General features: G+C 37.3%; 1 protein-coding gene across 3 annotated transcripts; it reads left to right on the top strand.

Moving 5' to 3' along the window:
• Positions 1 to 119: 119 nt before the first annotated feature.
• On the top strand, positions 120 to 27139 carry LOC133516122 (saccharopine dehydrogenase-like oxidoreductase). Of its 3 annotated transcripts, none has more exons than XM_061848857.1 (9): positions 120 to 211; positions 7099 to 7267; positions 16839 to 17026; positions 20686 to 20815; positions 23967 to 24081; positions 25761 to 25847; positions 25959 to 26346; positions 26487 to 26581; positions 26977 to 27139. In XM_061848857.1, exons 2-9 carry the CDS (start codon positions 7099 to 7101, stop codon positions 27071 to 27073), a joined length of 1269 nt encoding a protein of 422 aa, XP_061704841.1. In that variant the 5' UTR covers positions 120 to 211; the 3' UTR covers positions 27074 to 27139. The 3 variants fall into 3 exon arrangements, with proteins under 3 accessions (XP_061704841.1, XP_061704840.1, XP_061704842.1); XM_061848856.1 differs by lacking the exon at positions 120 to 211 and adding an exon at positions 1910 to 2110; XM_061848858.1 differs by lacking the exon at positions 120 to 211 and adding an exon at positions 4291 to 4407.
• The last annotated feature ends 751 nt before the right edge of the window (positions 27140 to 27890 follow it).

Here is a 27890-nt window from a genome sequence, read left to right as displayed (position 1 = left end):
CATTCATCGGGCAGTCTAGCCACGATCTACATTCAATCAACCGCTAAATACGAAAAACTGATTCATTAATGTCAATACGTTAATGTAAAAAAAAATACTGTATTCAGCGTCTCTAAACATAATTCAAATTCAATCTGTTTACAAATGTGTTTTTTTCTTTTACCCAATCGTGTGGGGTATCGTTGGATAAATCATAAAAACCATAATTTGAGTAAGTTAATATTTTCGGAAAACATCGCTCCGAAAAAAACTTTCAATTAAAACTATAGCGAACATGATCGATCCTGTCGTTTTTGAGTTATTGTAAAAAATCTCTTCTTAGTAAATAGACGCACAAAGCGCTGCAAAGGGACTACCTTTTATGCTTGAAATGTACATGATACTTACTAATAGCCCCCCGTTTGGCCTATTTTGACAGAATGGTATCTACGAAACTCTAGAATGAGTATGGCATCCTCTTGACCGATTTTTATTTGTTGTTTCGTTTATTTGCAGATCTAGGATTCTATGGGGCATAATTATTGACATATATTAGGGAGTTCTTTTTCCCTAATTTTAATTATCGCCCACAGCTTCGTTTTTAAATGTTTCGGGGTCGACGATAAAAAAGTTTACACAAAGCAATGAAAAGCATTTGAAAGCATATTCTATATGATCGCTAGGTTAGAAAAGAATATGTTAAGCGAAGTTTCAAAAATGCCTTTAAAGTAAGGAAAGGAAATCTATGTAGTTTTTATTTGGTTTCATGTTAATACTTTCAATACAAGTATATCCCACGAAAAACATTTTCATGTAAAATGTTGCCAAGACGAGACCATATAGCACGCACTGTCAAAATGTGATCAGAGGGCCTACCACGAACCAGGTTCGTCGTGTTGCCTCTCTGTCCCACTTGAAATTCGTATAAAAGTGTAACGGGAGACAACAGTCTCAAATCTGAGAGAGATCTCATGAAGAGCCAAGCTTCTAACTCTACACGCCCTAACTCTACAAGCCCTAACTTCACAAACTCGACACCTTAGTCAAAACAAAATATGTGGCAGAGCCGTATCATTACTACAAGAACTGTTGTACAATAGAAAAGTAATGAACAACATTTTTCACCTTATGTGACGGTAGCGAAATAATGATTAAGTTTAATTCAGTAATTTTGTATTTACTAACATAAATTTTTGAGGCTATAGGATAGGAGCATCGTTGATAATTGCGAAAGAGCTATTGACAATTATACGAACGAACAAACAAATCAGTCAAAGACCGACTGACTATTTTTGATCACTTTTAAGCAGCGCAGTTTACAGTAATCGGCTTATAATTAAACTAATAACTAATTAACTTGGGAGCCTGGGGTCCGCTTGACAACTAATTCCCGGAGTTGGCGTAGGCACTAGTTTTTTTTACGAAAGCGACTGCCACCTGACCTTTTAACCCAGAGGGTGACTAGGCCTTATTGGGGTTAGTCCGGTTTCCTCACGATGTTTTCCTTCACCGAAAAGCGACTGGTAAATATCAAATGATATTTCGTACGTAAGTTCCGAAAAACTCATTGGTACGAGCCGAAGTTTGAACCAGCGCTTATATATATCAAAATTTACAAAGGTGTTCGGCTTCGTTTTTGAGAAAAAAAGTTGCAGTTTTTTTTTCTCCATACATTATAAATGAAATATTTATTATGCAGTCATCAAACTGTAGATGAAAATATATATACAAAGTATGTACATTGATGGTAATTGCATTGATCCTAGCAATACTTGCTTATTTTACAAATTATACGTAAACTCGAAATCACCGAATAAACCAGAAACCCGGTTTTGCTGTTTCACAAAAACCGAAAACCCAGGTATCTTAAATACGCACAGCGGTTGTGTGACCTCTATGTGTGACGTATGTCAGAAAACGTGAGTAGCTGGTCGTCGTCAATATTTGTTTGGCTTTCATGTAGTCTACTCGCACTGTGTCGCATGGGAGGAAACTTATAAATCATTTTTACTTCTGTCTTGAAAGTGTAAATATCGATATAGACATAGGTTAAAACGTAATTGAAGTGTAGTATGCCAACAAAGTTGTAGCCTGAATATTTTGTGAGTTGTGCAGCATCTAAAAACATAAGGTAAACACCCTAAATGTTATAGTGGACTGAGAACCGATTATTAAGTTACAAACAATTCGTACATATACCAAATTTAACGTATTTATATTATAAGTGCAACTATTAAGGAGGGCCTAATTGGTCAGTTAGTTTATTGTTATATTTCGTTTGTTGTTATACCGGCAATAGAAAAACATACTTAAGACGAAAGGGGACGAAGTCACGTCACCCCTTCTCCATGCAAACGTAGTGCCCTTTTTCCTCTCTGGATTTTAAGATTATAGAATAGTAGATTTTAACTCGGCACCTATTTTTGTCAAGATAGTTTGTCCAAGACTGAAACGGAGCCATTCATTTGAGTGAAATACTCTACTTTTCATTTCGAATACAAGGAAAGTAAAATACATGTGCATAAAAACACGGCTAAGTATAAATTTTTAGCAATGTAGGTAAAAAACCGTTATTTATGGAATCGGGAGGTGGTACAGCCACATAATGAAACGAGATGATAGTTTCCTAGTCAAATCCGTCTTAAACATCCCCACAAAACCGTGAGCGTCGTAGCTATGTCAAAAACCGTCCAGCCGTTTGGGCTCTAGGGCGTGCCAAAGAAATGGACATACATACATACGCTCGAAAAACATTACCCTCCTTCTGACGCGCAGTCGGGTTAAAACATTTAAAACCACAAAACTTGCTAGCAAAATTTACTTCACGAGTTACCTTTACCAGCTGCTGTGGTGAAATAGTTATTTATATAACAAGAGAGCAAAGTTTGATATATCTTCGAGTGCTTATTTTGAGTCCCGTGCAACCGAAACATTATATAATATTAATTTATTATTCTATAAAATTTAGAATCTTGAGCGTAGTAAGGGACTTAAAAGCGCACGAGATGTAAATAACTTTGATCTCTTGTAGTACAGAAAACTTTTCACGACAGCAATGAGCACAAACATATTTGGAAGGTAAAAATACAACCTGAAATGTAATTCGTCTTCATCACTATTTTACTCTTGTTTTCTGTAAAACGTTGTACGATACACGTGCGAATTTCCTACTTTTCGCACTTGTATCGTAAATAACTATTCCAAACCAGCCCTCGAGAAATCGGAAAACAAACCTATAGAACAAAAATCTCATCTAATTGAGAACCATATCATTCGAAATGTTCTTTAATATAATGCTTAAATGTTATAACTTATAAGGCTTAGCTGACGTCATTTGAGATATTTATTTTGGATCCTACGTTTTAAGGCCTGCTCCGTAATGGCTCTTCTATACGATAGGCCGTCATACTGGCCCACTAAGATGGGCCAGCGTGTAGAGATGGGGACGGGATGGCGATGGGATGGCCACTGTGTCGGTTTTTCGTCCGCACATCAAAGGTAGTGGGCCAGGGATGGTGAAATTAGTTATATGCAAGTTACGCTAACACGTGTCAAGTTTTTGACAGAAATTTGGCGCCGAATTATTTTCGCTGTTCACTTTTTTTTGTTTATCTGAGAATTCGTTGAAAAAATGTTTTTTAGAATAATAATTTCGTGATTCTGGCAATTTCATTGATGCCGTGTATACACAGTGTGTGTGTGTATGTATAAAGTACAAAGTAAACTAGAAAATATTCAAGTAAAAGCACCCTGCATTTGGCAAATTCGTTATGAAACAGGCCTTACTTTGGTCAGCCTCTCAGCATATGCATTTGACATTTGAAAATCCTTCAAAACTGGCCAGGCCAACTCATCAACCTTGAACGACAATAACTATTCCGTGTGTATTTTTATTTTTGCAGTCGTCTTAGGCTACTTTACTTTAATAAACGTGTATTTTAATAGTCGTTAGATTTGTAGCTGGCCCCCAACAGCTTATCCTTTGACTATTGTTCACCAAAACGGCGCGTGCCACTACCTGCAAAAAAAAAGGGCCCGGTCACTTTAACCGGTTATTTAATTACAACTCCTATGGTAATTGAAATAAGATTAAAAATGAACAAATGATAAAAACATTTGCGATTTCTTGTGTGGTCCCTATACGGTTACTGAGTGCCGGCGAGTCGAACGCTACCGAACCAGTCTAAAATGTGTTCTCGATATACGTAACAAAGGCGCGTTATCGGAGAGCACACCTACACTGGTTTTTTGAGCGTTGGACTAGCCCGCGCTCAGGTGCCAATAAGAATTATACGACCCTTTTTTTGCAGATAGTGGCACGCGCGGTTATAGTTAACAATAGACAAAAGATTAGCCGCTTCAGGCCAGCTTCAAATCGAACGACTATATCTTAGACACAGTAACAAAACAGCCGTAAATCCTTGGCAGGTAGGTAATAAAAAAATCAAAAAGATTAAAAATAAAACTGGTCGAACCATTATAACTGTTGGTATAATAATAGAGAATCCACGGTTATACCACGCTGAGTCAGGGACAACAATATTTACAGGTTTATCAAAGGTTCACACTTGGCTGGAGACTATTTTATTTCACTTTTTTTTTGGAATGTAGGTACGAATTTACTTATAATCCAAATTATACTTCATTTTTAAAATCAGGTATTTGCCGTGGGATATCTTGTAAGTTAGGTCAAGGTTAGGTCCTTGTAATAACCTACACATACAAAACACCTAAGTGTTATTTCTTTATTTCGGTAAATAAATATTTATTTGCAGTTATTTTACATCAGTGATCATTAAGTTCTTAATACTACTTAATGGACATACTTAATCTAACCACATTATGATAGATAATGATGATTGTATATAGTGTGCAACTAGGTACAACGATTAAATGACTATAAGGAAATACATGTATACATTTATTCACTTAGATTTTACGCAGTTGGTATTATTAAGCCGCGGATGCAAGGGAATTAAAACATACTTATATGCCGTTTTCGTATAAATACATAACGAAATAACATTGTCAATGGAAGAATATGCAGATAAATGAAACCACCTACTTAAATTACTACAATGACATTCTAAAACTAGACAGTGAAAAATATTATATACCGTGTTTTTTTTATTTCCGTTAATTTCAAGGGTGCATCTCAGAGCTTAAGCAAAGACACCGGTATTCTAATTAACTCAATTTCGGAGATAATCAATAATTAATGTTTATTACGAGCGTGTACGCTTGCCTTAGGGCCTGTTTACATATTGATTAGTGTTCAGTAGTAGTTTATACTTTTGCTCCTAAACGTAAAGTACTGTCTCGGACAATTGATGTTCGAAATTACATTGATATACTCGTATGTCACAGTTTTCAATTGTTTGGTTGAGTTGAATGTAATGCCCGTGTTACAACAACGCTATATTATGCAACATTTAATTACTTTTTATAAAAATAAATATTATTAAAAAATAGCAAAAAAAAATATTTTTTTGCAAATTAACTATGCCATTTAGTTTCCTTAAACGTACTTACCGATACCCCGAAGTTAAAGGAATTCAATAAAAACTCGGTGTATTAAATTATAACTTTTAGAAACAACCGAAAATCAATCAATCATAAGATTCATAGATAAGACCATCATTTCGTCTTCAGAGTCATCTATATCAGCAGATCAGCACTTGGTACAATCAAAATACATTTAAAATAGTAATTTCAAAAAACATTCACACTTAACAAGATATCCTTGATAGCACAATCGGATTAGGACTAACCTCGAAATCTCTGGAACAGTCATGAAATTTGGTATGTATATAAATGAAAGGCCCCTTTTTCATGCCCACACCATTTGACATTTGGGGACTTCAAGGAATCGCAGCCATATTGGGAAAAAAAAAGGAACAACCTACTACTTAAAGAAAATTCCGCACTAGATACAAAGTTATGTGTACACGTGTTAAATAATGTTTCGCTGACTTAGGTCATCACATTGAATCCTTATTACTTAATCTCTCAAACTATTGGAGTTGCAAAAGTCCCTAGGCTATGTTGGCTTCTTATCATTGGGCGGCCTGCGCGCTGGTACAATGCCCGCTGGTTGCTACTGTGGTATAAAAAAATAGATTATAAGGAGTCTTAGACACAATGCTTAAAACATTTATCTCGAGTACAATAACTTTATATTATAGCTTAACTTATTATTGTTTTTTATGTGTCATTATGCTTAAAATAATCGATTGACTTTTGTTTTGGCAATATTTTAGCAACCTTATTCTCCTATTATGTACTTACAACAATAACACAACCTATAATTGGGATACGATGTACGCACTGTAAGCATACTTTTCGCGATACTTTGTACATGCTCATTTTTAAGTTGCCTGTCTTAGGCGATTAAATGTGACAATTTCGTGGACCGTGTTACCGTAATGTAACAGTAATGGGGTTGGCAACTGTCAAAGGTTTGCATAGATGGCGCCATCATAGCTTGCCCCTGTCTCTAGTTTTGTTCTATGAGATTTGACTTAAAGTACTGGAATCCAGGTCACAAAATTCCAAAAAAAAAACCAAGAATTTGACACAATTCTAGGGATTGACAGGGCAAGCTATGATGGCGCCATCTGTTTAATACTTCGACCGGCCAACCCCATTAAAACGTAACCATTGCATTTATTCTTACAAATTCATATATTCATTAGTTATGAGAACTATATACTGTACTGTACTGTACTGTTAATACGTGATATTATGTGTTAATAATAAGAGGCCTGCTACGCTGATTAGTAATAATATGTTACCCAAACTGGTATGTACCCAAGTCCGAGCTCACTGTTTATAAATTAAAATAATATAGTTATACATATATTTCTCGTGGAAGTGAAATGTAATTTCTTATGAGAAATAAATGTCTTTAAACCGAAATTTCATAACTGTTCCAAAGATTTCGAGGTTGGTCCTAATCCGATTGTGCTATGATTGATAAATGAATATATTATATTGATGAAAACTTCACGGATTATAATAATCCATAACTGACAATTGCGCTAACCATCGAATAAAGGTAGGAACTTATAAATTTAATCAGCTCTATACCTATAAAGGTAAATAAAATGTATTTTACAGATGTCTCGTCTAGACCTTGTTATATTTGGGGCCACTGGTTTCACGGGACTGAGGGTTGTGGAACAGCTAGCCAAGGTGGCCAAAAAATATCCAGCCATGACATGGGGGGTGGCGGGCCGATCCCAGGCCAAACTTGAAGCACTGATGGCCAATATCGGGAAAAAAATCGGTAAGTATTAAATCTAATAGTTTTTATATACCGGGTACCAAAATTATAATTCCTTTATTGCTGTAACTATAATTGCATTGATCTGGACTCGACATCCCAATAAGTTCTTGCATTAGGGCGGTTACAGACTAGCGTTTTATATGAGTACGCGCGTGTATAAGCTCGTATAGACCAAATGTAGGAAAAGTAATGCGCGTAAAAACAAATGTAGGGAAATGTAACGCGCAGTAAAATACGCTAGTCTGAAACCGCCCTTAGTACCTACTTAAGTAGGTACTCGTTTGTACAGGACATTTCTGCTCTATCACGCATAACAACCTTACTTATGTTACATAAGAAATCCAGTTTCAATGTGTACGTACATAGGATGGCTGCTATAGTTATTGGCCACTCTTAACAATAAGACTTCTATTCCCATTTTTCTTTCTGATTTGTTAAGAGTGGCTACTTACTATGGATGGGCCAATAACTAAAGCTGTCACTTAACTACTGTAATGCACGACTAAATAATTACGATAGAAAAAATATAATTATATAGTATCCTACTATAATTAAACCGAGTTTGGTTTTGACCGTCGTCGAGGTTGGTCGGGTCCCGGGACGCCTCTGGGAGCCCTTTTGAGGACCATTCTGTCGCCAGATGTGCGAACCGGACCGTGTTGAATTGACCGCGCGGGTTTCTCGTTTGATTTTCGACTTTATTAAAATATCCCGAGAAACGCGGGTTTAATGTGTGTCGGTTTTTTAATGTGTAAAATCACCGCGCATGCGCCGAAGTTAAGAGTACGACCTGTACGAGTTACCTGGTGAGAGCTTTCCATTTAACCTCTAAATAAAATTATGTTATTGTGCACAATTAATACAGTTATGGCATGTACAAGCAGGTAACAGTTGTTTTCTTACGAACATTCTTGACTCTTGCCTCAAAATAGGTACAGTGCATTCGTACTAGTCTAGGTACTTAAAGACAGGTTAGTAAACGAACTCTAATTTTGTTTTTTAATCATTCCAATGTCGTTCTAAATAAACGATTTATAGGGCTCGTACGAAGGACGCTGCATTATAAGTATTTGGCAAAAGCAAGTCAAGCCAAGCCAAGCAAGCAATACGCAAGATAATTTCGCTTAAACAAAGAAATCAAAATACGAAGCCCCACAAATGGTCATTCTATTATTAACTAACTACAGAACTCTTTTTTTATATGGTCCAACTTCAATGGTCCCATCCCAACACGTGCATTTGTGCAGTTGTAAAAAAAAGGGTATGGCTACTTTCACCACACGGCGCCGGAGCGTCAGAAATATACCCAATAGAAATGCTGGTCTAGAGACTTCAAAATAAATACGAGTACCAGACTGAATTGCAAACTAAAAGATACCAAGTATGATCAGTAGAAGGCATTTTTGCATTACGAAATAGATTAGATACCTACCGGAATGGAAGAGGGTGTCAGGGGTCTCTGGTAGACCAAACTACCTAATAACACTAATAGTTTGTGTGTATTTATTATTGAATGTGTGTGTTTTCTTTAAGTGACAGTGCAGTTTTGTTATGCTCAAAGTAATTAAGTCGGTGTGCAAATTATATCTGTTTTTGTGTTTTCCTTGTGCTAGAAGTGTCTGTGTTGTGCAGTGATATAATCCAGTTTTGTATGTCCGCTGAACAGCCAACCCCGTCGTGATTGTCTAAACTACTATCGACATTTACAGTCGCCATCAGATTTATGGTAGCGGCCAAGGTACTCAAATATTTCGGAGCAGCATTAAATTTCAATATATTAGTTACGATAGATAAGGTCTATAATATCGGACCATATAATTCGCCATAAATTTGGGAGCAGCGACTTTTCAATTAATTCGTGACATACAATAAGATAAAGATATCGTAACAAACAGATCGTCAATGGTATCTAAGCAGTCAAGGTGATCATAAAGATCGGAACATTTATAGAAAATGTACCTTAAGTTTGTGTAATACAACTTAAAGTAGTTAAGATTGGACCCATGAAAATAAGGTTTCAGACAGGCATTAATACTATGTTATCAATACTTTAAATTTAGAACGAAATTGTTTGTTGTGACATTCACCGAAAAGAGTGTGGACTTGTCATCGTGACAAAATACCTATGTTTCCGTCTTTTTCGAATTAGACAATTTTTTTTACAAAACTAAATGCCTACAAAATCGTTGTTTCGACGCAATGTCAAAATTGGCGGGCGTAGAATGAGTAGCTTAATTTCGTCAAATTATGTCAGATGCTTAATGGCGTAATTGATAGTCCCTTGACTATTAACCTTTTCCACGCCAAAGACGTATATATCGGCACCACAGGTCCAACGCCAAAGACCGATATATCGGTCACCCACCACAGAGCAAAATAGTCCTACATGCACACGCATAAAGTTTAACTTCATTTTTGACATTTAGATGTCGTGGCATCTGAGTGGTAGGTTTTGCGTTTGACATGGCGTCGAAAAAGTTAAAGCACAAAGTCATGGGTTCAGATCTGATGTAAGTAATGGTCTAAGAGCTGGCCACGTCAGATGTGACACAATAATGAGAGGTTTGTAATCAGTCCAGTTAGATTGCATAACCATCCTTATTGCTAGATCCGGGCATCTGGCAGCTTTTAATGGGTGGAGATCAGAGTGACAGACCAACAAAGTTTTTAAGTTGAAAAAAAGTAATGACGCAATAGGTAAAAACTGCTAAAGTTGTGTCATTTATAGAGAACAGGGCCTATATTTTAACATTAGAACAAAAAACATTGTGTATTATTGCGCAAACAAGAACAGTAGGCGAGTAACCAAAAATTACATTATACATCATTTGGCACTACTTCCGCCAATCGAAACCTTTAGATATTATATGTATAATCTAATTAATTACATAATTTTTCATAATATTGGATCAAAACCAGAACTCTAGAATTTATTTTCTTCAAGTTATTTGCTTTCTTTTACCTCCACCACTTTACAGCTGCCAGATGTCCGGATCTAGAAATAAGCATAGTATTGCAAACTAACTAGAGGGGTTTCGTTGCTCTCATTATTGTGTCATATCTGACGTGGCCAGCTCCCCGTCTAAGTTAAAATCCATAATTCCACGGACTGATTTGACAGCTCCTGGCATACAAAGCGATTGTCAAATGTATGAAAAGAGCTGTCAAATCAGTCCGCGGATTTATGAATTCTACCTTATAAGTAGTTTTGCTTTTTTTGGATAAAAATAACATTATTATTTCCTTTATTCATTTTCGTTCTTAGGCTACGTTTTACATTATTATTATCGTGTATGTCTTTCCCGACCACGGAACAATGGTGTTCCGGACCTTTGGGAGGCGTATGCGGAGCCGAAGCCAACGCGCAGAGGCCCTTTTGACAATTTAATGAAAAGAGAGGGGTACACTAAGCGACAGCACCCGCCATGGTGTAAGGACTATTGAGAGTTAATGGAGTCTAAAATGTACTAGGCTATTGGGTGAATAGTATGGACTGATTACTGGGCTATTGGATGAAGAACCGGACGCCTGCCTAATAAAACGGTATCCAATTTTATTTCCGGCAGACGGTGACTCGCCCTCCGCAAGATGGGCCCCCATAAAAAGCGACATCAAAGATGGCTCAAGGGCAACACCGGTGCGGGAGCTGGGGGTAGAGAGGTGTCACTGGACTTTAAACATATAGCCAACTCGCCACGTAGGTTTCCACATCTACCCTCGAGAACAAAGCTCTAACGACCCCACTCTGGACAGCCGGCTAAGGCAAGCCAGAGGCAGGGGACCTGTCCCACCATCCGACAGGGCACCCCAGGGGCACTCAGGTACGTGGAGTCGCTACTCTCCAACAGCTCGCCACAAGCTGCCCTGCGTTGACTGATTGCGCTGGTGAAAACCAGTGGGCGATGGGGTCGTCACATCCCTACGCCTCTATTGTCAAGGCGATAAAGTGCTTGTTCGCATATTTTTGAGTACCCTGGCCGCTCCGATGTATCTGATGGCGACTGTACAGTCGCCATCAAATATATCGGAGCGGCGAAGGCACTCAAAATATCTGAACATGCACTTTATCGCCTTGAGAATAGCGTTGTTCAGATATTTGTGACCACCTTGGCCGCTCCGATATATCTGATGGCGACTGCACTTAAAATGATTAGTATAGGTATCTAATATCTATCACGTTTGAATTGTTGATCAAGTACTAGAACCTACTTGGTAATTATCTTTCACGTGCGAACTCTTTTAACTCGCGTAGTCCTACTTCAAACTGCGTTCGATATTTGATTTCTTCATGTTTTCTTGGTTTTCTATATTCTTGACGTTGACAACTTCCTGCAATTGTTATCCTCGTAATATTTTATCGAAAGTAGACTGCGAAAATTGTTATTTTAATCTTTAACAATTTTGCCCACGACCATGATACCCTATCGCGTAGATATTGAAATAAAAAAGAAAATTATACAATTGCGGAATGATGGTCTGCCTATAACAGACGTAGCTAATGAAGTTGGAGTTGCAGTAAGTATTGTTTACTATACATACTTACAGAATTTAAATGCAAAGGTTATTACGATAATGATTTAATAAATTAAAATTTTATTTCAGAGAAACACCGTGTATCGATGGCTGGAGAGATGGCAGCAAGAAGGAGCTTTGTCGAATCATGTATCTTTTGGACGTCCACGTTCTACGACACGGCGTCTAGACATGGATATAATAAATCAAGCTCGTGAAGAAAGATTCATAAATACCACCCAGTTTGCAAACCAATACCAAGTATCGAGCAGTACCATACGACGGCGTCTAAAAGAGGGTGGTTTACAAAATAGAGTGCCAGCAAGGAAACCGGCACTAACTGATAGACACAAAGAGGACAGGTTGCAATTTGCAGCTAGGTATTTGAATCATAATTTTAATAAAGTCATTTTTATGGACGAAAAGGTGTTCTGTTCAGCAGATAATGGCAGAATGAGTTTATGGAGACCAGACAATACGCGTTATCTGGAGCAAAATGTAGTGCCTAACCGCCAGAGTGGGCGTATTACAATTGGATTTTGGGGCTGGATGTGTAAAGATGGCCCAGGGGAGCTGGTAGAAATTACAGGTCGTATGAATGCGGTGGATTACAAAGAAATACTTGAGGAGTCGTTTTTGCCTACTGCCCAAATATTTTACCCCAATGAGCATATAACATTCATGCAAGACAACAGCTCGGTGCATAATGCTCGCTTGGTTCAGGGATAGATTCATGACCACAGAGATGTGCTGACTCGCATAAAAATGCCTGCAAAGAGCCCCGATCTCAACCCCATAGAAAATCTATGGCGTAAAATGGTGCAAGAGTGGGACGGAAACCAGTGTCGCACCAAAGATGCTTTAAGACGCCACGCTCTTAACGTTTGGGAGTCTTTTAGAGGGCGAAACGTGTGTGAAAATCTGGTCGGCTCAATGCGAAGACGATTGCAAGCTGTATTAAACGCCGAGCCACCGGGAAGTTACACGAAGTACTAACGTTTTCACAGGCTGAAGAAAAGCAGAGTTTTATTTTGTTTACGGCTAGCGAAGCACGTATTAAAAGGTTATTTTAATGGTATAAGTAAATATTGTTCGTGTTTGATTCTTAAAATAAAAATATTTTCTACTAAATCAGTTTTTTTATTTATATTAAGTTTTTATATTCATATGAATAAGGTAGTGATACCAATGATCGACAACTTAATACCCAATAAACGACACCAGTAGTTCACGTCTATTACTTATGAAATAAGGTTGAAAGTGTCGATCATTGCGTGAATATCCAGCACTGGTGTCGTTAGCTTACCTATCAATATACAGTTTTCGAGAATGCTGCTTGAAATTATCTCATGTGTCTAAGAAACTTACTTGCTCATCCATAATAGTCGTCAAAATCATCCTTGACATTGACAACTTAGTCAATATAGGTAGTAACGAATTCAAATGTGTAGGTAGTCGCCATCAAATATATCGGAGCGGACAAATATCTGAACATGTACTTTATCGCCTTGACAATAGAGGTTTTGTTCAGATATTTGTGACCACCTTGGCCGCTCCGATATATCTGATGGCGACTGTACTATGTCATACGGATTTACAGTATATTTTTTCATAAATGTTCCGATATTTATGATCACCTTGACTGCTTAGATACCATTGACGATCTGTTTGTTACGATATCTTTGTCTCATTGTATGTCACGAATTAATTGAAAAGTCGCTGCTCCCAAATTTACGGCGAATTATATGGTCCGATATTATAGACCTTATCTATCGTAACTAATATATTGAAATTTAATGCTGCTCCGAAATATTTGAGTACCTTGGCCGCTACCATATATCTGATGGCGACTGTACATATTCTGAAATTGTGTAAATCATTACTAGGTAACACGCACATGTAACGCCACTGGAGGGCCGTATGCTTGTTTGCCACCGTTGTGGTATTAAAAAAGAAGAAAAAGGTAATACATAAGAAAACTATAGCGCGACTCAAGCAACTTGATTTACCTACTTGTCTTAACACTGACATGTCTAAAAGTGACCTGATGGCACCTCGCGAAGCCTAGAAGTGCTTAGTTTTGGTGCGCTTAAATTACTATATACCTATATACTCGAATTAGTTTGATATTTATGGATAAGGAAGAAATGTAAATATTTCTACCGTGCTAATGGCAGCGTTGTTTATATTTTACTATTATTTTATATAAACTACTATGTTTATTGGGTCGAGTGCTATTATGTACGAGCCTACCAGCCTTGCTTAATAAGTGCTATTACTTTTGGTTTATCATCAGTAACACAGTGCATAGTGGAGCTTGTCCTCGACCGTATATTAAGAAAGCTAACGGTCCTCTTAGATACTCCTGCACCTATACAACTATTAAATAAAATTAAATATCTTGGCACTTATATCACCTCAGGTCATGACAGGAGAGCTACGATAAAAACAGTTCTGAAATATAAAGAGAAGGAGGGACGCCCAATATACCTATACGTGGGAGGTCTCACTGAACCACGATATTCGGCACTATTACCCTGATCCTATTGGGGACACATATCCGAAATCAGAAGCAGCCTAAAGAATCAAGTGGAAAGAATATATAAACAACCGGAAATGGAAGGAATCAGAGCCAGAGGAAGCCGAAAGCAATGGCGGTACTAGCGGTAGGACATGTAATACGGAGCCAGCCCCAGGTGTCACCACGCTTTGATCAACATCAGACATTACGAATTAAGGATAAGATTATCTGGCTCTTAAAGTTGTAAGAAACAAGGGGGGGGGGGGGGACTTCATAAAAATAATAATACAGCAGTCACATACCCTCACATTCCTAATACCAAGTATTTATTACACACCAAGTATAGTATCTATCTACCCCATGCTGACTTAACGATGCCTTGTATTCGGGTCGGCTAAAACTTTCCCGTCTCTCCTACTATCCTGACTGCAAACCCTACACTCCAGTCCTATCTACTGGGTGCTCCGGTGTCTCGGGCAGGCTGCGGGTGCCTACGGCGGGGTGGCAGGGGTTGTTGCGTAATGAGCCGGTGTGCGAGCATACTTTGTTTGATTTCGCGTTTGAGGCTTAGCCGGTGGCATGTGACGCTGACATAATCCACCGACTCGCTGCCTCTTAGGTTGAATCAGCAGAGTCATGCGAGCCTACAGTGCTACTTTGTATCAACATCGCCTCCCCCTTGTAGTCTCCCCTTCCTAGTCCTTGCTGCAGGATCTGCTGGCTGGAGTTACCCCAAGTATCAGTATCAGTATCAGTATCAGTATCAGTATCCTACTATAATTAAACCTTTGGCCAACCAAGCTCGATGCTGGACGTTTATCATCTTATTTCTTCTTACATGGCGACGGTTTTACGATTACGATTTTACTAAAAAAGTACAATTTCAATTTTTGTTTTAAAATCAATATTAGCAGCGTCTTTAAGAAACGGGTGTTTTATTTCAACTGATAATCCACGAAAACTACATTAATACGCAAAATAGTTAATAATATAATGACAGAGCAAAAAACCAACTGTTTTGGTCTGTCTCTATATTTCTACGCCATTTTGCCATATTTTTAAAGCACTCATATGAAAATTATTATTAAGCCGTAGGTGGTTTGGCCATTAAGTACAATTTTAGTACGATTTTGGGCAGGGTTCGTTTTTAGTACCCACGCTGTTCAAAAAGTAGGTATGTTCGTAAAAGGTACGATCTGGCAACACTGCATACCCATGCAGTGTTGCACCTGTGAACGGACTACAGCAAGACCGGGATTTACAGGCTCGTGAAATCCAAAATGGAGATACAAAATATAAATTACAATACAATACAATACAAATCCTCTTTATTGCACAACCTCAAAATAGTATATACAGAGAGACATACATAATACATGAAGACATAGATGACAACAGGCGGTCTTATCGCTAGAGAGCGATCTCTACCAGACAATGTTTAGGTAGCGGAGAAGTGATAATATTAATTGAACTATTTAGGAGGTGCAAAAAACTAAATTGGAAACTACATGGCTCTAAAGAAAAAACTTATAAATACTAAATCTACAACAATATAACAATATTTATATATACAAACTACTTACATATACAGCATACATACATACATACACAAACATACATATGTACATAAATTACTTCGTTGAATATAAATAACACAGCGAACTCACAATGGTCTTAGTCTTAAGTGCCATAGACCCTACCATAGCGTAATAAAGACAGTAATAGTACCTACACACACACAAGTGCTGTTATGAGGAATAGACAATATAGACTTTTCTTTAAACCTTTTATGTATATTCTTATATTCGTGTTAATGAATGTATAAATCACAGATAACAGTAGAGTAGGATTTTTTTTTTTAATCGCGACAGGTCACGAGACCGACAGATTCGACAAATTGAAAACTCGTAAGACGGACACGTGACTAGTTGTTGAAATTATGGATATGGATGGATGTTGATTTTTCTGAGGTATAATCTTTTTAATGTTAAATAATTGTAATAGTTCAGAAGTGTTAAATTATTAATGTAATATAAATTGTTATGTTTGTGTACGATAGCGCAATAAATGAATATTGTATTTTACCACATAAATGATAATACTTTTTTACTGATAATTAAAGCAATTCGTGCAAAATTATTCCCTAACCATTCCAAAATATCAAAAATGCACAACGTTAATATTCAAGTTTTCACTTCTGCCGGCTGCTGCTGCTGCGGCGGCTGCAGTTGTTTTTATTTATTTAGGTACACCCGCCATTCTGACTCTCACCTAATAGGCCGATTTGAGCGGTGTTATTCCAATTGAGTAGGTTGAATTATCTGCGCTAGAAGTAGGTGACCAATAGCCTAACCTGTCATGTTGATATTGAGCCTTGATAGAGCCTGTTTATTAGAATTTAATCGCCTTAACGTACATCTTGAGGTTTTTTATATTTCCGTGCTCATGGGGTACCAAACGTGCAGTAAACCTTGTTAAATGCCGTAATTGTATTTTCTTACAATCTAATTTGTATACGTTTATAAACCTTTCAAACAGGAGAGGATATGACCAGCATCAGAATAATAATAGCAGAGGTGACCAACGAAAGGTCACTGCAAGATATGTGCGAGCAAGCAAAAGTGCTGATCAACTGCTGTGGGCCTTACCTAATGTACGGTGAGCCAGTGGTAAAAGCGGCGGTGGAGGCGAAGACACATTGTGTGGATGTCAGCGGGGAACCTCAGGTACAAATAAAGTAAATAGTCGCGATACATACGTAACTACGGTCTTTCCTTGTAAAAACCAGTGTTGGCATGAAATGGATACCTAGGTAAGTACTGCAGGCACTCTGTTAAACTCTGAACTTGACAATCGTAAACCGTTATTCAAAGACATAATGCCCACCAATGTTTGTGTTGCTGGCAGTTTGTGCACAAAAAACCGTAGGTTACCTACCAGGGGCGGCGGCTCCATACAACTCGATTCCCACCGGCTTGCCTAAAATTTATTGCTACATAAACCAAACTTATAAATCATCAGTAAAATTAAAAATATTATATCCATAACGAAAACACTACGTAATACATTACCTTGGAATTGTTAACACGATTTACTAAAGCTTCACTATTGATTACATTTCAACTAATCATAGCGAGCGCGCGAAGAGAAGCTCAGCTTGACTATTCATTCATGCGCCACTACACAGATACGAAAACTCACGCACACGCTCATAAATTTTGCTATAGAGAGTGCGCGCGAATGAGCTTCAAAGCACTCGGTCTTGTATCGAGTTATTCATTTGAATAAAAACCTTAAACGTAAGAGTATAAGGTTTATATTGGAAAAATGCACGCATATATTCATAAAGTCCGCGAGTACTGAGGGGCCTACCGCGAACACCGCAGTACGCAAATTGCGGGAAACTTTCTCTTTTACTCCAATAGCGTAATTAGGGTGACAGAGAAAGATGCTCGCTATTTGCGAACTTCGTGGTACGTGGTAGGCCCTCTGTACACGGCCGCGATAACTTCAGTTATATTACCATGCTGCTTCATTGGAATTTAAACCTTAAATACAAACAGGTAAGATTTATATTGGAGTATAATGTTTCACAATTTTGAATCGGGTGCGTTTGCCGCGCGTATGCTTAATATTGCCATACAAAAATATTGAATTGAATAAATGGGTAAAATTTTATTGTATTTTACTATCATTAATAGCAATTTTTGTAAAAACCTTTTAAAAAAAGATACATTTTAATACAAAATCCAAGTATCTTATGTAGTCTCATCTCAAGTTTAATTATTTGATAACGAACGTTTCTTCAAAGAAAGTACTGTTTGTAGGTTTGTAGTAATAGGTTTTAGAATTCGTGGGTGAAAATGGAATTATGTTATGATAACACTCCCGTCGCGGTTGATACCAAGGCTTGTTTTTTTTTTTTTTATGGAGGATAGGCAGGCGTTTGACCACGATTACACCTGATGGTAAGTGATGATGCGGTCTACGGTGGAGCACGCTTACCTATGAGATACCTATTTACTCTAGCCTTGAAAATATTCAGATTGTACTCATACGGAAACACAGACTCGGGCAGGGCATTCCACTCCTTGGCAGTTCGCATAAGGAATGTTGAAGCGAAACGCTTCGTGCGTATTTGTGGAATACCTACCATGAAGCGATGCCGAAGTGCCGATTGTCTGGTAGTCCGATGGTGAAATGGGGACGGAGGAATAAGGTTGTGCAATTCCTCAGCACACTCTCCGAAATGTATCCTATAAAAGATCGTTAGGCTGGCAACCTTGCGACGATGCTCCAGACTTTGGAGTCGAGCATTCGTCAGATCGTCGTCATTAATAATTCTCTTGGCCCTCCTCTCGACTGACTCGAGCGCTTCAAGCTGGTATTTGGCTGAACCATCCCACAGATGTGAACAGTATTCCACACACGACCGGACTTGTGCATGGTAAAGGTCGAGCAGCTGCCTAGGTGTAAAATACTGCCTCACCTTGTTGAGGATGCCCAGCTTTTTTGCTGCTAACTGTGCTTTCGACTCGATGTGCGGGCCGAAGTTGAGTTTCGAAGTCAGCGAGATTCCGAGAAGCTCAAGATGGTCGGTTATCGGAAGGGATACATTTCGGAAAGTAGGAGTCAGATGGAATGGACTCCGTTTAGCGGAGATAAGACACGCCTGGGTCTTACTAGCATTGAACGAGACCAAATTGGCTTCACCCCAATCGGACACTGCCTTCAGTGACACGTTCATGCGTTCGACCATAGCCTCTCTGAGTGACTGTATTTGGGCTCCACTAGCTCGTGAATTGGGTATGTAGTTGGGCTTGTTGTTATTATTAGAGTTTTAAATGTTTTTATGTGATTTTATTTAGTTTTGTGCACAAATTTATATATAAAGTTACTAAGCCCGTGAAATTTTGTATTTTTTGGTGTATACTAGTATGGCAAAGGTGGTTGTTTATTCACTAACTGTAAAAGGTTGCGCCCAAGGATACACCTAGCGCACGCTTCACTTTTATCATGAAAAAAGTACATAATGATAAATTAGGTTTTTTTTTTGTTCCGAGTTGCCAAGCCAGAATTTTCACGCGCCGCTACTGCTACCTACACCTACGTATGTAGGTAGGTAGGGTGTGTAGGTAGGTATAAAAACTATTATATAACGGTTTACAATTGTCAAGTAATAGTGTGTGTTAACCACATATCTAGAATTACGCTTATTATCCCTTAAAGTGGCGGCAGCGAAAACGCGAAAAGAAGTCAAGTGGCGCAGCGGATTTGTGCAAAACTAGTCAAGTGGCCTAGCCACGATGGTTGGTCAGCGCGGATAAAGATGATTGCGATGACGTGATGTATGAAATTATATATCAAATCATATATCGTTAAAATCAGCGCTAAATAGGCTATTTGAATGGAATACTTATATTATTGTAATGCTTATGCATTTGGCGAGACTTAATCACACGCAGGAAGAGTAAAAGTTTCCTGTTTCCTTGTTAAAATAACTACCACCATAAACCAAGTTGATGATTGGAGATAATTCAATTATCAAAGTAAAACTTTGACTTCTAAGATTAAATCATGAAAAAAAAAACCTTCCATATAATTATTTTTACAATTCAACCTTTAAAAATCAAGACTGAATTCGAACTAGCTGATCACTCCTGAATTAACGATCCTCACCAACAAATTTTATACCAAATGTATTGTTTTTCCTACTGTATGTTATCCTTGTCTAATTCGCTACCTACTTTTGGGCGCCAGAAGAGCGTAAGTATACTTTTAGCGTTCAATTTCTCTAAATCGGCAACACCTCACTAACCACTGGTGGCAGACAGTTTAATGGTTTCCACATTGACCCATGAGTGGGGGGCCGCCGTTTTACTTCTTTTGGAACAGACCACTCACGGATAGAAGAACGCCACTTGAAGGGTTATATAGATTTGTGGTGTTAGTTGTGGCCGCCATCTTGGAAGCCAATATCATGATTTTTAAGGTAGGTAACATTCGGATTTAGATGATGGTGGAAAGTTGTGTTAATATAAAATAATAACTTGTTATTATGCATTTATTTAGAGAACATTTAGGTACATCTTTCGTAAACGACAGTACGAGAATCAAATATAAATATAAAACATGTCAATTCGATCACATTCAAAATATGACCATAGGCAGTATAAGCAACCAGCCCATTCCAACATCAGATTGCAACAGAGTTACTGTTGCAGTACTGCAGTAACAATGTAGGCATCAAGAATGATTTTGACATTTCCTTCCTGCAACAATGTTGGAATCTTGCGTTTACTCGGGTAGATATCAGAATTAACACGAAAGGTTAAACAACAACTTTATCCTCTTGTAAAGGAGGTTGTATTACTTTTATCTGCAGTACATTGAAAATGTGCAACTCAAATACAACGATGCGGCGAAAGAGGCAGGTGTGTACATCGTTAGCGCGTGCGGCTTCGACAGCATTCCCAACGACATGGGGCTGGTTTACTTACAGCAGAACTTCGAAGGTGAGCCAATCCCTAACCTATTTTACACTGAGATTAAGGAAAGATGTCTTAGACCAAAAATAGGCGTCAGCTTCTCTTCCGAACTCTTGTATCTATGAACTTAGAAACTATACTGTAGAAAATATACACGGTGTTGAATTCAGTACGGATTAAACGAATGCTAACTAGTAACAATAGAGGACTTTAAGAACAATCTATTTGACCCCTATGTAGGTATATTTAGCGAAAAATTAATGGTTAAAGAGATTATAAAATCTCTAAGCTAGTAATATGTAGTTACAAGTTGAAGTCTCTTAGGTCTTGACGACCGGTCTGGCCTAGTGGGTAGGGACCCTGCCTATCAGTGTTGGCCGAACGTTAATTAGAATTGAAAATATTAAAAAGTAACCATTACAAATTGAACCGTAAACCGTAACGCACGGTTACAGTTTACGGTTCAATTTGTAATGGTTAATTTTCTATATTTTCAATTCTAATTAACGTTCGGCCAACACTGCTGCCTATGAAGCCGATGGTCCTGGGTTCGAATCCCGGTAAGGGCATTTATGCGATAAACACAGATATTTGTTCCTGAGTCAGTTTTCTATTTATATAAGTATATATTTTATCTATATACGTATGTCTATCGTCGCCTTGTCGCCTACTAAAACCCATGGTACAAGCTTTGCTAAGTTTGCAGCTACGTCGATTCGTGTAAGTGTCCCCAAATATTTATTTGTATTTTATTTATTTATTACTGAAATTTTGGGTTTTTCCTACCGGGATTTTTCCCCCACTTTTTACCAGTGGTAACTACTGGGATTTTTTTTACCACCTTTGACTACTGGTAATTACTGGGAAAAAAATCCCACTAGTTACCACCAATTCGATTTTGTGGTAGCTACCTACTGGGACTTTATTTCTATTAGTTACCACTGGTAAAAGGTGAGATTTTTTTTTCCAGTAGCACCACCAAAATGTTGTTACAGTTCAATACTAATTAAAGAGTAGAAATAGTATATTACAAGGGAGCCGTTATCTACGAAACCTGGATCTTTTGTCGAGGGCGCTTACGCCGCACTTCGTATCAGCGTTGTATTTATGTACATAGGAGCATCGTTGATAATGGCGTGAGAACCACGGACAATAAGGTCAGTTACAATAAATTACGTCACAATTATACGAACGAACATACAAATCAGTCAAAGACAGACTATCTTTGATCACTTGTAAGGCAGTTTACTGAAACAGTAATCGACTTATAATTAAACGAATAGCTAATTAACTCATAATTATTCAACCTTTAATTAATTATTGATTAAAGCACTCTAAATATATTTATACTGTTATATAAGTATATTTATATTATTATTATTGAACGCTAACCACATTTTGGTGCTACTGCTGGGGAAAAAGTAATTCCTAGTAATTAGCACTGGTAGGTAGGATTTTTTTCCCCAGTACTTACCACCAAAATTTTGTTAGAGTTATATACTAATGAAAACAGTATAAATAGTATAGTATTAATACAAAGTGCTTTAATAAAAATATATAATTAGTGTTTAGATTACACACCTTGTGTACCTAGCACCAAACCACGAAACTTGATGAATGTTAGTTTTCTTGTAACGATTTTAAAAATACAAAATGGATAGAGTTAGACCAAGTTAAGTTGGCAGCGATTTAGATTGCCCAGACTGTGCAAGTATTATATAAAGGATCTATATCGGAATGCCTAAAGTTTTTTGGCCTAAATTATCATTGCCTAACATTATTTGGCATAACCATTACTTGCCCTAACACTCGTATGGCCGAATTGTGGTTGCCCTATTCCACAATGGCCGATTTCGTTTTGGTCTAACTTGTTTTTCCCTAATGACACTTACCACAATCGTAACATACCCTAATGTTACATAGCATAACAATCATTGCGTCTAATCATTAAAAATCCTAAAAATCATATGTCCTAACCATCTTTATACCTAATTGCACACAGCCCATACCTTATTATGGCCTAATTATAATACGTTTTGGTAGTAATCACTAATCACCCAAATTGCGTACAGTTAGCGATATCGACGGAGCCCCGCTTGCGCGGGGCTCCTATTCTGTGCCGTTTGGCCTTCGGCCGTTTGAAGATACCTAACGAACCTAACCTACCGTTAAATTTTCACCGTCCCAATCCCAACACTCCCAATATTATAATGTTGATTATGACAATTTGTTTAATTTAAATCCATCTTTCACCAAAACCCAATAACAAACCATACACATACAAACCAACTTATCTAAATATAGTTGGTTTCTGTAGAGGTCACAGTTTTCACCAGACCAACACCAACTATTCTAGAACCCAGTTCATTACTGCATATATAGAAAATAATATGATGACAACTGATAATTAGAGCAGTACCCATTAGGCCAAAACAGTTCGGGCATCACATTATAGTTCACACTATAATAGGGATTTCATGTAATATGCAACAAACCATTAGGGATACTCACCATTAGGAGAAAAATGCTTAGAAAACATAACATTTAGGTAAAACAATACATTATGCAAAATTATCATTGCGCCAAGTAACTGTTATGCCAAGTGATCATTAGTCCATAGCAGTTAGGCCAAGTGATTTTAGGCCAAACGTTGTTAGGCATTCAGAAGGACACCCTTATAAAAAACGTCAAACTTCTATGAAATTATGACGAAGTTTAAATAACACTCTGGGCTAATCAAAATCTATTACCTATATGTTATTTGAATGTATAATAGCAGTATCTGTATATCAAAGTGTATTTGGGCTTAACACAATTATATTTATAATATTAATTTATGAAGCATTGAAGCCATGTAGGTATATAAATCAATAAATAAATCACACAAACAAACAACAAATATCTGTGTTCAGCGCACAAATAAATGCCCTTACCGGGATTTGAACCCGAGACCATCGGCTTCATAGGCAGCGTCACTACCCACTAGGCCAGACCGGTCGTCACATCATCACGTCATGTAGGTAGTCACGTCATATTAGTAGTCTGTATAGAAAGAGAATTGTCGTGGAGTGGAATGTATAGGGTTTAACATACATTCCAAGACTCTTCTCTTTCCGCACAGAGTCTATCTAGGTATAGAATTAGAATTATGTAATTGAATACCTACCCTTCTTCTTAGGTACTTTGAACTCGGTAGAATCCTACGTCAGTGTTGAAGTGACACCGGAATTTCAAAACGAAGCTGCCAAAAGCGGTATCATTCACTTTGGAACCTGGGAGTCTGCGATCATAAGGTAGTACATTATTGCAGAGGCCGGGAAAGGGCAATTCGTGGATGAGGTTTGATTTTGTCGGACGACGCGAAGTGGAGCCGACAAAGAAGACGAATCCACGAATTTCTGTGAAATGATGTAAAGCATCAACCAGCACTCAAATCGAACCGTCACATCAAAAACGTCAAAACAATTTCCCTCTTTAATTATTTTTTAAAAGTTAAAGGCACAACTATTCTGCCATTCAGTACCATTGAATATTCGCTCATTCATTATAATTGTGCAATATAAACTGTATTTGCACGCATGAGATCCTTAAAAAAATATAAAAGTTTTTGTTTTTATTAAGCAGTATTCGCACGATCATACACGACGGTCTTACGCAACTGTATCCTATAACTTGAAATGATGCTGACCGGGTCGTGTAATCGCAGTCCGCGTCTATTAATTCAAGAAAATTATTAAGATCAGGATATCTTGAATGTCTGTACAAATAGTATTATACTTATTTCGGACAAAAGTTTTACCATAAATTTCCCTACAACTTTGGTTATGTTTATTTCTACTCTACGATCAATACTTAACGAGCTACAGGGTGTTTTAAGTTAACAAATTCAGAAACGACTAGGCCTATCAGGTTCGCTATAGTTGTCCTTGAAAGTCTTTACATGTTATACTTTCACGATTTTTTTCATTTTTTTTTAAGTTTTGGCAAAAAGTCTACCTTAACGGACGGGTAACTACGAAACCCTACACTGAGCATGGCCTGCCATGCTCTTGGTCAGTTTTTTATATTTGATCAGCAGGTGACTGAGCTTACATATTCTAAACTAAAAATTTGAATTATGTTGAACAGTTACGAAAAAACGACGTTTTCTTAAATCGCCTATTTTTTGTCTCATTGTTAACTTAAACAACCTGTAAAAAAAATAAACATAACCAATTTGTAGGGAATATTATGATAAAACTTTTATTCGAAGTAATTGTAATGCTATTCGTAAAGATATCCGGAGATATGAGCAAAAATTTGAAAAAAGGTACCTTAGTAATATAACTTAATCATATAATTTAGATTAAGGTACTAACGTTGAAAATGAGTGCCTCATTTCGCCGTTAAACGTGAGTTTGGCGAACCTAATGTAAGTTTAAAATTTACCAAACTTTTAGAAAATATTTATAAAATGTTTAATCATAAAAAGAAAAATCCTGACTGCTACATACTTTGGAAATGGTCTTTTCATTAGCTTACATTTGATACCGATATTGCTACGGTAATAATAAAACCCTCCCTCATAATTTTTTTACGTGGGTGTCATTTTCTAAATGTATATAGCCATGTCAATATCACTAACAAAATTCTGAAGAATACAACGACACCTCATATATCAAAACCCTAAAAACCGCCCAGCCATTCGGGCTGTATAGTTTTTTCTGGCAGAGGAATTACTGCGGGGTACGCTACCTTTATTTCCTACACTAGTAGGGCGTGCCAAAGAAATGGACAAACATACATACATACGCTTGAAAAATATTACCCTCCTTCTGGCTCAGTCGGGTAAAAAGAAGTATATTTTCGGAGTTATTGGAGTAAAACATTAAAACTCTCGCGGTGGCTAAATATATCTTCCGTCGCAAGTTTTGCGCGGAGTGCCATATCTTTTAATCTAAACAATAATCCACACATAAATATCTATTTTCAGCGCTGGCCGCTCAAAAGAACTTGTGCCGCTTAGAAAAATGCTCTATTCAGACGATTTACCGGTTTTTGAGCCTAAACTGCGCGCAAAGTAAGTAGTAAAATACCAGTTAGCTTAAGAAACCGACTCGGTTATCTTTTCAAGCAGCAGTTCTAGACTTTTAAAGCTTTATTTCTCCGCAATGAAAATCTTACTTTTCAGGTCAACATTCCATAAGCTAGATGAGGACCAATGGTGCGTTCCATTTCCTGGCGTCGACGAATCCGTAGTATACCGCACACAGCGTTTCTTCCACGACCACGAAAACCAACGGGCCATTCAGTTTAAAACTTACATAAAGATAGGGTCATTATGCACGGCCATACAAACTGGCTTCGGGGGAGTTCTCATCACCCTCTTATCTAAAACGGCTCCTACTATGAAGCTACTGCTGAAATATCCTAAGCTTTTCTCGGGCGGCATGGTGACCTCCGAGGGCCCGACGGAAAACGTCATGAACAACACAAAGTTCACATTCGAGTTGTATGGCGAGGGGTGGGATAAGAATACGGATGTGTCGGAAAAGCCGAACAAGAAAGCAGTCGTTAAGGTATGAGCTGATTTTGCTGCTTTTATTTAAGCAAATAAGGTTGTATTCTAAATATAAAGTGATTAATTTATATCAAGTGATTAATTGATTATACTCAAATTGACTTTCAGTTAACACCTGTTTGTGATATTTTATTTCAGGTGAAAGGTGTAAATCCTGCATATGGGGCAACTGTCACTGCTGTGATATACTGTGCAATCGCATGTCTCACGGAACAAGATAAAATACCTGGGATGTAAGTATTTTAATTTCAAAAATAGATAATTCCTTTTGATCTCTACTTTCTCATTCACCAGTGGCGCCCTGTGAAAAGGTTAACATACTCGTATCTTAACTTTGAAATATGTTTAATTTGCCGAATTTTTATTTTACCGAACGCGTTGTTTTTTTGAATACATTATATTTTCCAAACTTGGAAGTCATTGGGTTAGATTAGGTTAGGTTACATTGGTAGCCCTATTAGAAAATCAACCGTTTTCAGAAACAACGTGTTCTATCCAATGAAAATAAAAAAAAATATCGAAAAGATACATCGGGCAAACATATTTCGATGTTGAGATAGGTAACCTTCATTTATTAATTTTGATTAGATATTTTGTGAGACAAAAATCATTTTTTTTTTGGTTTCAGCGGCGGCGTTCTGACAACTGGGGCAGCATTTCATAATACTAGTCTAATTAAGAACCTCCACGAAAATAATCTGACCTTTGAATACATTCCATGTTAAATCAGTTTTCTTAGTTTAGTTTAAATTAGAATTCGTTTTATAGTAACTACCTGAGTTGTGTGTTCACACATTTATTTACTATATTTAAGTTTGCTGGACCCAAAACTAATTACATACATATGTATTTAAGTAACATGTATTTGGTTACGTATAATATGTACCTGCAAAATTAATAACAATGAGTTAAGGGTTATAGAAAACCGTTAAAGCATCGTTTCATTAATCCACCAAAAGCTAAAGGGTATAAAATCTTCACAAGTATTGTTATACTTAATGGGAGATTCCAGCCCTTTATGTTATGTGTATTATAAGTTAAACCAAATAAACTATTTTGTATTTTTGTATTTTTTTTGTATTTTTTGTATAAAATCTCATGTGCTGCCAAAATTAGTAGCAGGGATCTGAACCGGTTTTTTGCAAAAACATCGAAATAACCATATATTTTGGTTTATTCTATACTCTAAATGTAGGACTCAGTTGTGTTTTCAGATAACGACTTCGTATTATTAGATTGCCTAATTAGAAATGAAGTAATTAACAAAGAACGAATAAATACCGTTTTCGTTCCCATACAAAAAATACCGGTTTCCGATCCCTGATTAGTAGCATATCACTAGATAGTTGGTTACTAAACTAATGTAGCTATAGATATCAAACAGCAAAAATATACTATAGAGCTGCCACACGAGTGCGCCCGTGAGGGACATAAACATAACATAAGCAATGCGACTAAATTAAAAACACTAATATTTCTGACACCATACCAAAAACAACCTAGAGTTCGTCTAATCTAAGAGCACCCTAGCGTTTCCCGAGT

Source organism: Cydia pomonella, chromosome 3, assembly GCF_033807575.1.
Source record: "Cydia pomonella isolate Wapato2018A chromosome 3, ilCydPomo1, whole genome shotgun sequence".
Lineage (NCBI taxonomy): Eukaryota > Metazoa > Arthropoda > Insecta > Lepidoptera > Tortricidae > Cydia > Cydia pomonella.
Note: the sequence above shows the minus strand (reverse complement) of the source record. Positions and strands in the feature narration are given on the sequence as shown.

Coding starts and splice junctions, on each gene's coding strand:
- LOC133516122 (XM_061848857.1), top strand. CDS start 7,099: ATGTCTCGTCTAGACCTTGTTATATTTGGGGCCACTGGTTTCACGGGA. Junction 24,082..25,760: donor TGGGAGTCTGCGATCATAAG/GTAGTACATTAT, acceptor ATCTATTTTCAG/CGCTGGCCGCTCAAAAGAAC. Junction 26,347..26,486: donor ACAAGAAAGCAGTCGTTAAG/GTATGAGCTGAT, acceptor ATTTTATTTCAG/GTGAAAGGTGTAAATCCTGC.